The sequence below is a fragment of the Sus scrofa genome, chromosome 8, assembly GCF_054392235.1.
Source record: "Sus scrofa isolate SSC_HxYL_T2T_F1_AM1 chromosome 8, Sscrofa_HxYL_maternal_Yorkshire_Landrace_v2.0, whole genome shotgun sequence".
NCBI lineage: Eukaryota > Metazoa > Chordata > Mammalia > Artiodactyla > Suidae > Sus > Sus scrofa.
Genome location: NC_139390.1, coordinates 6,001,326 through 6,014,091, shown reverse-complemented (window position 1 = coordinate 6,014,091; position 12,766 = coordinate 6,001,326). Strand labels below are relative to the sequence as shown.

General features: G+C 47.8%; 1 protein-coding gene across 14 annotated transcripts in view; it reads left to right on the top strand.

Moving 5' to 3' along the window:
• The window catches only part of ZBTB49 (zinc finger and BTB domain containing 49), a 30,339-nt gene that overhangs the window by 815 nt on the left and 16,758 nt on the right, over positions 1 to 12,766 (top strand). For 4 of the 14 annotated variants that reach the window (XR_014813590.1, XR_014813584.1, XM_084973820.1 and 1 more), the window contains exons 2-3: positions 6,440 to 6,609; positions 9,163 to 10,268. Coding sequence is in view for 6 of the 14 variants with exons in the window: in XM_003128851.7 (XP_003128899.2) it covers positions 6,458 to 6,609; positions 9,163 to 10,268 (1,258 nt within the window). In the remaining 8 variants the exon portion in view is untranslated. Of the gene's footprint in view, positions 1 to 6,439; positions 6,610 to 9,143; positions 10,892 to 12,766 lie in introns of all 14 variants that reach the window. The other 10 variants (XR_014813583.1, XR_014813585.1, XR_014813586.1 and 7 more) reach the window with 4 other exon arrangements.

The window sequence follows — 12,766 nt, the reverse complement described above, 5'->3', positions numbered from 1 at the left end:
AAGCATTAGCCCTAAGGAGGGTGTCGCTCTGGAGGTGCGCAGTGTTGGGCCTGGAACGGAGGGTGTAAGAATGTATGCGAGGGCCACCATCACAAAATACCATAGCCTGGCCGGAGGGTGGGGTGGGCGGGGGCGGGGGGAGCTTGAACAAAATGCATTTATTTTCGCACACTGTGGGAACTAGAAGTCCAAGAGCAAGGTGTCAGCAGGTTTGGTTCCTTCTGAGGGTGCCTCTTGTTGGCCCCTGGATGCCCGCTTTCTGGCTGCATTCTTACGTGGTCCCTTCTACCTATATGCCCATCCTTGGTTTCTTGGTGGCTGCGTCCAGATTTCTTCTTCTTTTTTTTTTTTTTTTGTCTTTTTGCCATTTCTTGGGCCGCTCCCGCGGCATATGGAGGTTCCCAGGCTAGGGGTCCAATTAGAGTGTAGCCGCCAGCCTATGCCAGAGCCACAGCAAGGCCACCCGGAGTGACTGACTGACTGGTTGGGGAGCTGCCCTGCAACCTACACCACAGCTCATGGCAACGCCAGATCCTTAACCTCATTGAGCAAGGCCAGGGATCAAACCCACAACCTCATGGTTCCTAGTCGGATTCGTTAACCACTGAGCCACGACGGGAACTCCCTGGATTTCTTCTTATGAGAATATCAGTCAGATTGGCTAAGGGTCCACCCCCAACTCCCATTTTAACTTAATCTCCTCCTTAAAGCCGCATCTCCAAACGCAGTCACGCTGAGGTACTGGGGGTTAACTTTGTCGTATGGATTTGGGGGGAACACAGTTTGGTCCATAAAAGAAAGAATTTGCCAGAATGGGCAAAGAAGGAAATCTTCTCCAACAGCAGTGACAGAATGGTGAAGGGGTTTAAAAGCTGGGTGCTTGGGGTGGATTTATGTGCAGGGCACCTGTGTCCTGCATCGTTATTTGTGCTCTCCAGCATCTTTTTTTTTTTTCATTTGCTCCCCTTGAAAAATCAGAGTGAGCTCTCTTTGCTCTTTCCCTGGCAAACTTAACTTTCAGGTTTCAGCATAGACGTCTCTTCTCCAAGAAACTTTTCTTCTGATCCTTGTCCCCCAGATTAATTTGTGCCTCCCCCATTTAATATCTCCAGGACAGTGCTATTCTTGTTTCTTCCACTGAACTGACACTTGATGTAGATGGAGGATGACCACATCTGAGCTGTTCACCATCGTGCCTCAGTGCCTGGCATGGCGTGGACACTGTAAAGTTAAGTGAATGATGCAGACCCTGAGACACGGCCTGTGGAGGGCAAGGAACCTTCCATCCTAAGACCACAGTGTCTTGCACATAGTAGCCACACTTTTAACTGTATTGGTCCGCATAGCATCGTAGAGTCATCATAAAGTCAAGACAGGAGTCCAGGCTCGTTTGCAGGTAGCCAGTGCTTTTGTCATCAGGGATAGGTTGGCGGGGGTGGGGGGGGGCAGGGATTAAGTCATTTGAAAAACATCATGGCCAGAGAGGAAGGTGGGACCCCTCTAAGGCAAGCACAGTGCTGAGGTGTGTGATCTGTGGACCCTCGGAGAAGTAATCTTTCAACAGCCTCACTGGACAGACTTCTGTAATTCTTCCCTTTGGTGTTTGGCCAGTTAGTAAATTGGCCCACAGAACAGAAAGCCTTTTGCTCTAGGAGACCTCTCTACAGAATAAAATTCCATTTTGGCTCTTGTTCCTTTTAGAAGCACATCTTTATTTACATCTGTTTAAGCTTTTTTCTTTGTTTTTGTTTTTTAGGGCTACACCCGCAGCATATGGAGGTTTCCAGGCTAGGGATCTAACTGGAGCTATAGGCGCCGGCCTACGCCACAGCCACAGCCACGCCAGATCCGAGCCATGTCTGTGACCTACACCACAGCTCATGGCAACACCAGATCCTTAACCCACTGAAGAAGGCCAGGGATTGAACCCGCAACTTCATGGTTCCTAGTCGGATTTGTTTCTGCTGTGCCACGATGGAAACTCCTAAGCTTTTTCTTGTATTTTCCTTTTTCTCTTTTCCCATATTTCCATTCCTTTCGATGCCATCATTCAGTCCATCTTTCCAGCATCCCATTCTTGGTATAAGACTTGTAGCATTTAGCACAGGAAGATACCTTAAAGATGATCTAACCCAATGGGGGGCCCCCTCCATTTTCACGGATGAGAAAACCTAGGCCCAGAGTCTCCATCCATCCGTAAGCCCTGTATTTAGCACCTACTGTGGCCAAGGCACTGTTCTAGATACCAAAGATACACTGGTCCACAAGACAGAAGATTTTCATTCCTTGTCACAAAGTGAGTTAGCTGCAAAGACAGAGCCCCGTGCTCTTGTATCACAGCATAACACCCGTGTGGCACGCCTTCATCCTCGCGTGTGCCGTGCTCTACGTTGCTGCCTATCTCTGGCGTCACCTGGATAATCAGGCACAGGTGAGAGACTGAAGAGGCCCCTGACTTGATCCAAGGGAGGCCTCTGAGCCGTTGCTTGTGATGCAGGGAGGTGCTTAAGCCTGGGGGCTTTGGAGTCAAATTCCCTGGATTTAAATCCCAGTGCTGCCCCTTGTTGATGACCTGTTTCTTTTTAGCTGTTTCTGTCCTCTGTAGCTCTGGCCAGGTTATCTACTGCTGTTGTCAAACAATTCCAAAACGTGGTGCATTAAAAACTGATTTATTTAAATCACAGTTTCGTGGGTCAGGAATTCAGGCAGGGCTCCGCTGGGCAGTTCCTCAGTTCCACGTGGTGTGGACTGGCAGTGTGTTCAGCTGGAGGTGGGGCTGGTCTGGAGCATTCAGTGTGACTTTGCTCCTGTCTCTGGGACTGGGAAGGGGTGGCTGGAAGGCTGGGCTCGGCTGAGCCCTTCTTCTGCCCCCTGTGTTCTCTCCAGCTGAGCATCTTACTGCCCTCCTGCCGACTCAGGCCTTCTAGAGCCAGTGTTGAAAAAGTAGAAGATGGAAGCTGTCAGCTCATGGGGCCTGAGCCCAGAAACGAGCCCAGCTTTACACCCTCCCTTTCACCTGTTCTATTGATCGAGGCAGAGGCTGCTCAGATTCAAGGAGAGGAGACCTAGATCCCACCTCCCCTCAGGAGGAGTGCCAGAGAACTTGTGGCCTTCTTTAATCTGCCCCGCCACATACCTCACTGTTCTCCTCTGTAAAATGAGGCCAGTGGTACAGTTACTCTGAGAAGTGAGTTAATATGTGTCAAGGGCTTAGAATACTGCCTGGCATGGAGGAAACTTTTGATAAATGTGCTGTTATTATTACTAAGTACACGATACATTAGTCCTGACAGCTCGTATTCATAGGGCACATAAGAAATAAAAGATGCAAAGTCTTTTTCTGGAGCTTTTGATAATCTTATTGGAGGAAGTACAGGATTGACATCCTGAGGCAATTAGGATGGACTATACAAAATAATAGAGAAGAGTTATGATGTTTTAGTTAAATTGTGGAATGGCTCATAACTACTCATGTCATTCTGTATAGCTAGAGACTGTCTAATGCAGATTCAGAATATTTGCTGTATTTTAACATTTAAGTTTTTGGAGGAGAGTTTTATGTTGTCGTTGTTTTCGGCCACACCTGCGGCATATGGAAGTTCCCGGGCCAGGGATTGAATCCCAGCTGCAGCTGGGGCAACGCCGGATCCTTTAATCCACTGCCCTGGGCCGGGGATGGACCAGCACCTTTGCAGGAAGACCCGAGCCTCTGCAGTCAGGTTCTTAACCCACTGTGCCATGGTGGGAACCCCCCTTTCTGCGTCTTTGTTCGGGGTGATGTATACGCTCCCAGGGCTCCAGTGTTGCTCTTTATAGATGACATCATCTCTAGTCTCAGTGTTCTCTGAACCCCACCAAGATCTCAAACCCGGGGACCATGCCAGTAGCCCCAACTCTACCTCTACATGTCAGAAACTGAGGTCTCTGCGCACCTAGGGGTGGGGGAAGCTGGGGGGGTGAGCTTGGAGATTCTGAGTTGAGGTCATACGGTTAGAGACGTTCAGCAGAAAGTTGGGCATTTGGAACTGGTGTTTGAAGCTCTAGTTTCAAATTTTGGAGGTGTCTGCTTAGAGCAGATGAAGGCCAAGAATAGATGTGATTGTCAAAGCGACAAGTAGAGGGCCAGGTGCTGAATCTTAAGGGACATTAGCATTTGGGGGCTCGCAGAGGAAGAAGTACAACCTGGAGAAGGAACACTTCAGGGAGTAGAGGGCCAGGAGCATCCTGGGAAGGAGGAATTTCAAGTTGGAGGTGGGTCGTCGCACCTCCACCTGCTGCGGGAAAGCTGGGGTGGGTGGGCCTGAGGGCAGGCCTCTGGGAAAGTCTGGTCAGCAGAGTGAGCCCAGCAGCGGCCTATAAGGTAGGAAAGGAGGCGGAAGAAAGCAAAGCAGGATGTGTAGGTGCCTATTTTGCAAGTGTGAGAGAGCCTGTGAGGACTGGAGGCACCTGGGGGAAAGGTTGTCCTGTTTGGTTTTGATTTTTTTTTTTTTCCAACAAAAAAGAGGGTCTTCCTGTCTTGGTGTGTTGGTAGGCGCTGGTGAGCCAGTGGAGCAGTGAAAGGTGATGAAGCAGAGTCCTAGAGGAGGCAGGAGGGGTTACATCTGCTTTGGGAGGAGAAGGCACGCTTGGTCCTGGGAGGCTGAAGGGATGGAGATGGGGTGGGGGGAATTTGTAATTGAAAAAAGAATTCAAAGATGCTCTGGTTAGTAATTATCCCTGGACCCAGCCTTCTTAATGAAGTCAGGGTCTCAGTCATTTTCATGGAAGAAAGAGACAGACATTGAGAGTGAAGAGAAAGGGAAGGATTTAGAAGCGCTGTTGCAGGGACTGTTAACGTTACGAAGCATCATTAGCCCCCAGCGGAGGTCAGCGCGTGCGAGCTGATGGTGGAGGGTCTGGTGAGTGAGACGGACCCTAGTAACTCACAGCAGAGTTGGAGACACAGATGATGGGACATCATGACAAGTTATCTTACAGAAATATTTATGCAGTAAGATCACAGAGGCGTAACCCCCAGAGTTAGACTCCAGGAGGGAAGAGTGGAGAAGGAATGAGGCAGGAAAGGCAGCAGGAGTGGGCAGCAGTTCAGCTGAGCCCTGTTAGGGGAGTGGGCTTTGTCTGGGCGGTGGGAGGGCCGGGTGTGAGTAAAGTGTTCACAGGACAGGAAGTTTCTGAACCGGAGGCCTGCAGTCCACCTGCTCAGAACCAGTGGCTGCTTGCCATGGGATGCCTTGGCCGCAGCATCCTGCATTTTGTTTTGTTTTTTGCTTTTTGGGGCAACACCCACAGCATATGGAAGTTCCCAGGCTAGGCGTCAAATCAGAGCTACAGCTGCCGACCAACGCCACATCCACAGGGTATCCGAGCCACCTCTGTGACCTACACCACAGCTCACGGCAATGCCAGATCCTTAACCCACTGAGCGAGGCCAGGGATCAAACCCACATCCTCATGGATCCTAGTTGGAGTCATTACCACTGAGCCAGAGTGGGAACTCCCAGGAACTTGTATTTTATCAAGCTCTCCAGGCGTTTCTTCCAGATAACATTTGTTGAAAATACTTAGTGTGTACTGGGGGTAGTCTAGGTGTACACTTGGGTTCTCAGAATTATCTCAGTAACCCGTGAGGGAGGAGGAGGCAAGGAGGCCTCGGAGAAGTCACACGACCGGTCATGGCCCTGGTGAGTGGTGGGCCCAGGCTCCCAAGCCGGCCACGAACCCGGCTCGTTGGGGGAACCGCAGGTAGTTTATTTTTTTTTGGCTGGCACACCTGGGGGTGATCAGAGATAAGCTAATAATAATAATAGTAGTTGAAGTAGAGGCCATGTTAAAAGGCTTAGATTTTGGCGTCATGGTTTAGTGACTTTTCCAGTAATGCTTATGTACCGAGAATGAAAGCAAGTAAAGCAGATAATGATTTTTAGTTTTTTAGTACCAACCTGCCATTTGAACCTCCAGAGTCTCATCCTGATGCGACTCCATTTCTCCCCACTTTTCCTCTAACAAAAGTCACTGGAACTGGGCTGAGCTCTGGAACGCCAGCACCCATGTCCTAACCCATGAGGCGTCTGGCTCCAACTGCTTTGCTTGGTTGTGAGTCCTGTCCTTTTGTGTGTGCGTTTCCCTCCCGAGAATTTAAGCTTTAGGACGGTGGGGACCTGGCGTGTTTTGCCCGCGGCCATAGCCCCAGAGCCTGCACATAGCTGTCTGTCTGTCCGTAGGCACTGAGTGGAAACATTCTGTGTCCACAGTGTCCGTCATCTCATTCAGTCATGGGAGATGGGTCTGTTCCACAGGTTGGTCTGGATGCTTAAGAAGCTGAGTAAACCATCGTGACAGGGGATCATGACAGCGAACCACAGATCAGCCAGTGGCTGTGGGTGCCATGGCTTCCAGGCGTGGCGTGGAGACTCACTCTTACCCGCGTTCTTTGCCCTAGGCCCCTGGATGGTGGAGCATGGACCCCGTGGCTGCTCACAGCTGCCATCTCCTCCAGCAGCTGCATGAGCAGCGCATCCAAGGTCTGCTCTGTGACTGCATGCTGGTGGTGAAAGGAGTCTGCTTCAAAGCGCATAAGAACGTGCTAGCAGCTTTCAGCCAGTACTTTAGGTATGTACTTTCGCCTTTGTTCTTCCCACTGTATGGAGAAAAAGTTCCTCCGGAAAAAATCCTTTGACTAAATTCTATTTTCTCCTTGGATTTCACCCTCCTTAGCTTTTGAGCACCTTGTGAGGTTTTTGGTTTTGTATTTAGAGAAACCCAAGTGGAAAAGAGCCTTTTAACTACAGTCTATATGGGGCAATTGAAATGTTTTGGTACTTTGCCTTTGATTTTAGTAGTTCTAATTAATGTCAGTGTTGTGTATATATTTCTTATCCTCTCAGGATGAAAAGACTGAGGAATAGAATTTCTGGTGAGAACATTTCTGTAATAAGAAATCAAAGTGGGAAAAACATCCTATGTGCTATTTTTTAAAATTAAAACATTCTAGTTTTTGTTTTTCATTTGACTATTTGAAGAAAACAGATGTTTTTGTTTTTTGGGTTTTTTTCTGTCTTTTTAGGGCTGAACCCGTGGCATATGGAGGTCCTAGGCTAGGGGTCAAATTGAAGCTATTGCTGATGGCCTGCGCCACAGCCATGCCAGATCCTCAACCCACTGAGCGAGGCCAGGGATCGAACCCACGTCCTCATGATTCCTAGTCGGATTCGGTTCCTCTGCGCCACGACAGGAATTCCTTGAAGAAAGCAGGTTTGAGCTCACTTTACTTATCCCTGTAATCATTTTTGCTTCAATGTTTCACTCATAAATAATATCAAGCAGTAGTATTTCATTTATTTTTTTAGAAAAAATATTTTCTAATACATTTTCTGATTAGCTAAGTTTGTCTCACTTTAAACATTAAAGCTTCTTTTTCCATACCTTTTTTTACCCTAAAATGTATATAGTGCTTTAGTAAACAGTATTTGGAACAGGATTTAATCTTTCCTTGATAATTCCTCGAATCATCCGCTTGAATCTCACATGTGCTCCGAGCCACACTGCGGGGCATTCGCTCCCTGGGTTTGGCAGCACCATTTGCCCCAGTGCAAAAAGGTCCCATGCTTGGGCTTTGCGTGTGCTTTCTGCCTTCGCAGGAGAGTTAGCTTGGATGTTGTGATACATTGGCTATTTCGAGTTTTCTCCACCCTACTTCTAATCTGTACTTTCCCTAAGTAAGAACAGAGCAGAACTGAAGGTTGTTTGGAGGAAGCAGGTGACCGCATTTAACGAAATGTCTTTAACAAACTCGTAAGACAGTTTTCCTCACTCAGCTTGGTGTTTTTACACGCTCCAAATTCATTCATTCACCTGTGAACTTAGGCCTGTAAGAAAGTGGCTGGGCTTTATGGTACCTTTCCTGCCGTAGTTAACGTATAGGGCTCTCTCACTGCTGCTTCATGGACCATTGGGTTGCTGAGAACCATCTGAGAACCAGATAAGTTACTGCTCACAAAATGAGTCGCTATCAAGTGCCCAGAGTAGTCAGATTCATAGAGACAAAGTAAAATGGGAGTTCCCAGGGCTGAGGGCCTGGGGAGAGTGGGAGTTACTGTTTTAGGCATACAGAGTTTCTCTGGGGGATGAGGAAAAGGTACTGGAAATGGATAGTGGTGATTTCTGCATAACAGTGTCAGTATACTTAATGCCACCGAATTTAGCATCTGAGCCATCGTTAAGTGTTTGACATTATGTATAGTTTGCCACAATTCACAAAGTTTTTAGAAATGGTTATACAGCTCAGGTTGGTTTATTATAGTTGTTATTATTATTATTTTTGGTTGCACCTGCGGCGTGTGGAAGTTCCCAGGCCAGGGATTAAATCCAGTCTGTGCCATAGCTGCAGCAGTGCCAGATCCTTAACCCATTGTGCTGGGTCAGGGATTGAACCCATGCCGCGGCAGTGACCCAGGCTCCTACAGTCGGATCATTAACCCATTCTGCTACAGCAGGAGCCGTATAATTGTTTTTATTTTCACGTAAATTTTTTTTTTTTTTTTGTCTTTCGTTTTTTGGCCGCCCTGTGGCATATGGAATTCCTGGGCCAGAGATCAGATTCGAGCTGCAGTCTTGACCTATGCCACAGCTGCAGCAATGCTGGATCCTTAACCCACTGCCAGGCTGGGGATCGAACCTTTGTCCCAGCTCTCCCAGGATACCACCTATCCTATTGCACCACAGCGGGAACTCCTTCAGGTGTTCTTAAGACACTCAGATGTAGAAATATTTTTGCATGTGTTTTATGGTTGGAGATAAGTAGTTTGTCAGACTAAACATGAAATATTGAAAAACGTGTATTCTTCAGTTTTGTATACTCTGTATACAATTAATAATACATTTGGATAAGAACCTTTTAGGGAAAAAAGAGCAAGGAGTAGATTTCAAAATTTAGCTCAGATTTCTGTGGAAGTTTGGATACTCAACACACTAATTCAGTTCATCCGAATTGTTTTATTACATGGCTTGCCGCAACTTGTTAAAGGAGCGAAGCATACTTAATTTCAAAAGCTTGGCATGTATAGATAGTAATTTTGAATATTAGCGTGACTGTTATTTATAAGAAAAGGCTATCGGACCGTAGGAATTGTTAACACTGTAAGCAGATATCCCTTCTTTTATCAGGAGCCTCTTCCAGAATTCTTCAGGCCCGAAGAATGATGTTTTTCACTTGGATATTAAAAACGTGAGTGGCATCGGACAGATCCTGGACTTCATGTACACGTCGCGTCTGGATCTTAACCAGGACAACGTACAAGTCATGCTGGACACGGCCCAGTGCTTGCAAGTCCAGAACGTTCTGAACCTGTGTCATACGTTTCTGAAGTCAGCCGCCGCCGCAGACCGGCCGGGCCTGCCTTGTCACAGCGCCTTCTCGCTGCAGGGCGCCCTGCCCCCGGACGCGAGCTGTGTCCTCGGGGAAAACTACCCGCCTCCCTTGCCGCAGGAGTGCCCAGCCGGGGTCCCGCGGGGCAAGGCTTTGGATGGGTCGCCAGGCCACGCGCCGCCCTCAGCGGGTCTTCATCCTTCGCCCGCCGAACCCTCCAGACAAGCCCCCGACGCGCTCGACGGCGGCTGCGCAGATCTGCCCTTCAAACAGCCAAGCTGTTACTACAAGCTCAGAAACTTTTACAGTAAGCAGTACTATCGACAAGCCACCTGTCCCAGCCAGGAGAGGGCCACCGAGCAGCCGTTCCCTTTCGGCGCAGCCGCAGACCTCGGGGCCGTGGAGCACCCGCCCTGCGCCGTCCGTCATCCCGCGTGCGCCCTGGAGTCCTCGGAGCACCTGCCTCCCAACTTCCTGGCCCAGCCTTTGAGCGAATCGGCCCCGGCCCCGGCGTCCGACGGCGCGGGCCCGCCACCGCCCACCAGGCAGATGAGGCTCAAGAAGGCCGTTCACCTGAAGAAGCTCAACTTCCTCAAGTCGCAGGAATCTGCAGAGCGCACCTCTGGACCCAGGTCAGATGAGAGCGTCACCGAGAGGACAGAACCTGCCAGTGACAGCAGCGTGGAGAAAGTCCACAGCCAAAGGGCTGAAGACAAGGAAAGCGAAGAGCTCCTCCGCGCGGAGGATTTTCATTGCATCAGTGAGCTGGGGAGGCCCGAAGAGCCCGCGGCGCCGGAAGAGCAGCCCCAGACGCCTCCGTCCCAGAGACAGTACGCGTGCGATCTGTGCGGAAAACCTTTCAAACACCCGAGCAATTTGGAGCTTCACAGACGGTCTCATACAGGTACACTGATTCAGTCCCCGCAGGCAGAAGGGGGGCCTCCCGCAGACCATCAGACGCCACTGCCTGCTCCTGTTTTTGTAAGAAGTTTTGCTATTGCTTAATGACGTCATCGATGTTTACCAAACATGTCAAGGCGCGTTAGCTGTTTTTTATTTTATATTTTGATGCCTCTTAAAGAATGATCTTAAGTTCTGTAAATGCTTTCGTAGAGTCGGTTTTAAAAGATGGTACACTTCTCATTTGAACTTTACGGTAAACCTTCCACCTCTGATGGTAAATGACTGATGCCCTCCAATTTCAAATTAATTCTAAAACAGATTAAGCAGTTTTTAGTTATCTCTTTAGAATTAGGTCGCTTATTTTTTAAAAGCATAGCATATGTTAATTCAGACTCAAGTAATTTTGTTTTGAGTAATTCTGAACGCTTTAAAAGTAATTTGAATATCAGATTTTAAAAATTGTGATTTCGGAGGTAGGAGGTAAATTTTTTAATAAGGATAAGCTTTAACCATGTGTTACTTTCTTTTTCTTTCTTTCTTTTCTTTCTTTCTTTCTTTCTTTTTTTTTTTTTTGGTATTTTGCCTTTTCTAGGGCCGCTCCCTGCGGCATATGGAGGTTCCCAGGCTAGGGGTCCAATCAGAGCTGTAGTCGCCAGCCTACGCCAGAGCCACAGCAAAGCAGGATCCAAGCTACATCTGAGACCTACACCACAGCTCACGGCAACGCTGGATCCTTAACCCACTGAGGAAGGCCAGGGATTGAACCTGCAACCTCATGGTTCCTAGTTGGATTTGTTAACCACTGAGCCATGACGGGAACTCCCATGTGTTATTTTCAAATGAAAATTCTTTCATTTGACATTGAGTTTTCAAAGTTTTATTACCTCACTTCATACCTCCTCCCCTTTCCAAAATGTTTATTTTTTCCAAAGCTTTTTTTGAAAGTCTTATACAATATATAACATTGTTATGTAACATGTAGATATTACTTTCCTTCCTGCACTTAAACATGATAAGTCTAATACACATTACAGATACATGGCAATTATCTTAAAGGCATGAGAAGTAGTATCTTACAGATGCTTCCGCCAGAGCTGCCTTCAGAGCTTGTGTCATTGTGACTATTGATGTGATGTCCTCTTATCCCTTTCCATCCCCCGTTTGCTTAGGTCTTTGCCACCTCATTGTGTTATATTTGAATATGAAGTCCTGTATCGTTATTAGTGGTACAGAATTACTCCACATGAAGGCAGCGTCACTGACTCAATTTCACCCTGAGAAAACTTAACTTTCTTAACTTTCATTCTGCTTTCTTAAATTTTCTGGAGCCTGAGGATCACTGTCATTTTTATTTGAAAAACTTACCTGTTTAGCTTTAAAGGAAACAAAAGCTGTGTATTCTGTGAGAACGTCTTTGGATGGTAGTAGTCATACAGTTAGAAGTGGACCGAGAGGGAGCAGTTCTCAAAGTGTGATCTGGGGCCCCCTTCGAGGGCGTCCGTGAAGGCCCAGCTGCATCGTCGTGTGGGATGCTACTTCCTTTTCCTCCTTCTCCCACGAGTGTACAGAGGAGTCGGCTAAAGGCTGCAGGATGTGTGATGAGGCCTTCAGTCTAGCGGCCGGTGAAAATGTCCTGTGTTTCTGAAACACTTAGTTTTGATTTCTGATATGGACCATACCGACAGATGCGGCCCACATAAACGGAAGCTCTTTGGGGTCCTCAATTGTTTAGAGTGTGAGGGGTCCCCAGGTCAAAAAGTTTGAGAACCACTGAAGTAGGTTACTTAACCGGGTCACTTGAGAGTCTTAGAACTAGTGACCTCTTTTTCAGACGCTCGTATCTCATAATGGGGTTTTAATGTAATGTTATCTATGTCCCCGGGATCTCAGACATAAATGCAGTCCAAAATACAGCGTCAGTATCATTATGTTACAGATGACCCTTAAATAACGTGAGGTTTAGGGGTGTTGACCCTCCAAGCGTTGGAAAGTCCTAGTATGATTTATAGTGGTCCTGCATGTACCACTTCCTCCACATCCGCGGCGTCAGCCAGCCTCGATCTGGTCATACTGTAGTATTTACTGTTGAAAAAGTATGAATGGACCCACGCAGGTCAAACCTCATTGTTCAAGGGTCAGCTGTACTTGGGGTTAGAAGCTCCCCTGTCGTCCTTGAGGAAGCCACTAAACAGTTTCAGGAAAAGATCAAAATAAAAATATCCTGGCAGAAGCCCAGAAAGCTAGCCGACCCCAGCAGTACAGCAGAAAGGGGAATATTCCTGCTGTTTTTTAAAAAGGCTCTTAACGAAACCACTGGGTTTGAGGGGATGGGAGAATGGAAGGTCCTTGGTCTTCACGCTGTTTCTCGGGGCTCTGTCAGTGAAGCAGGGCCTGAAGTACGGTTTTAAACAGACTGTTTCCAGAGACCGTCCTCAAAACTGCCGGTGAGCTCCGTTCTCCACATCCATCTGTACCCAGTGTAATTGTCCAGAATTGCTA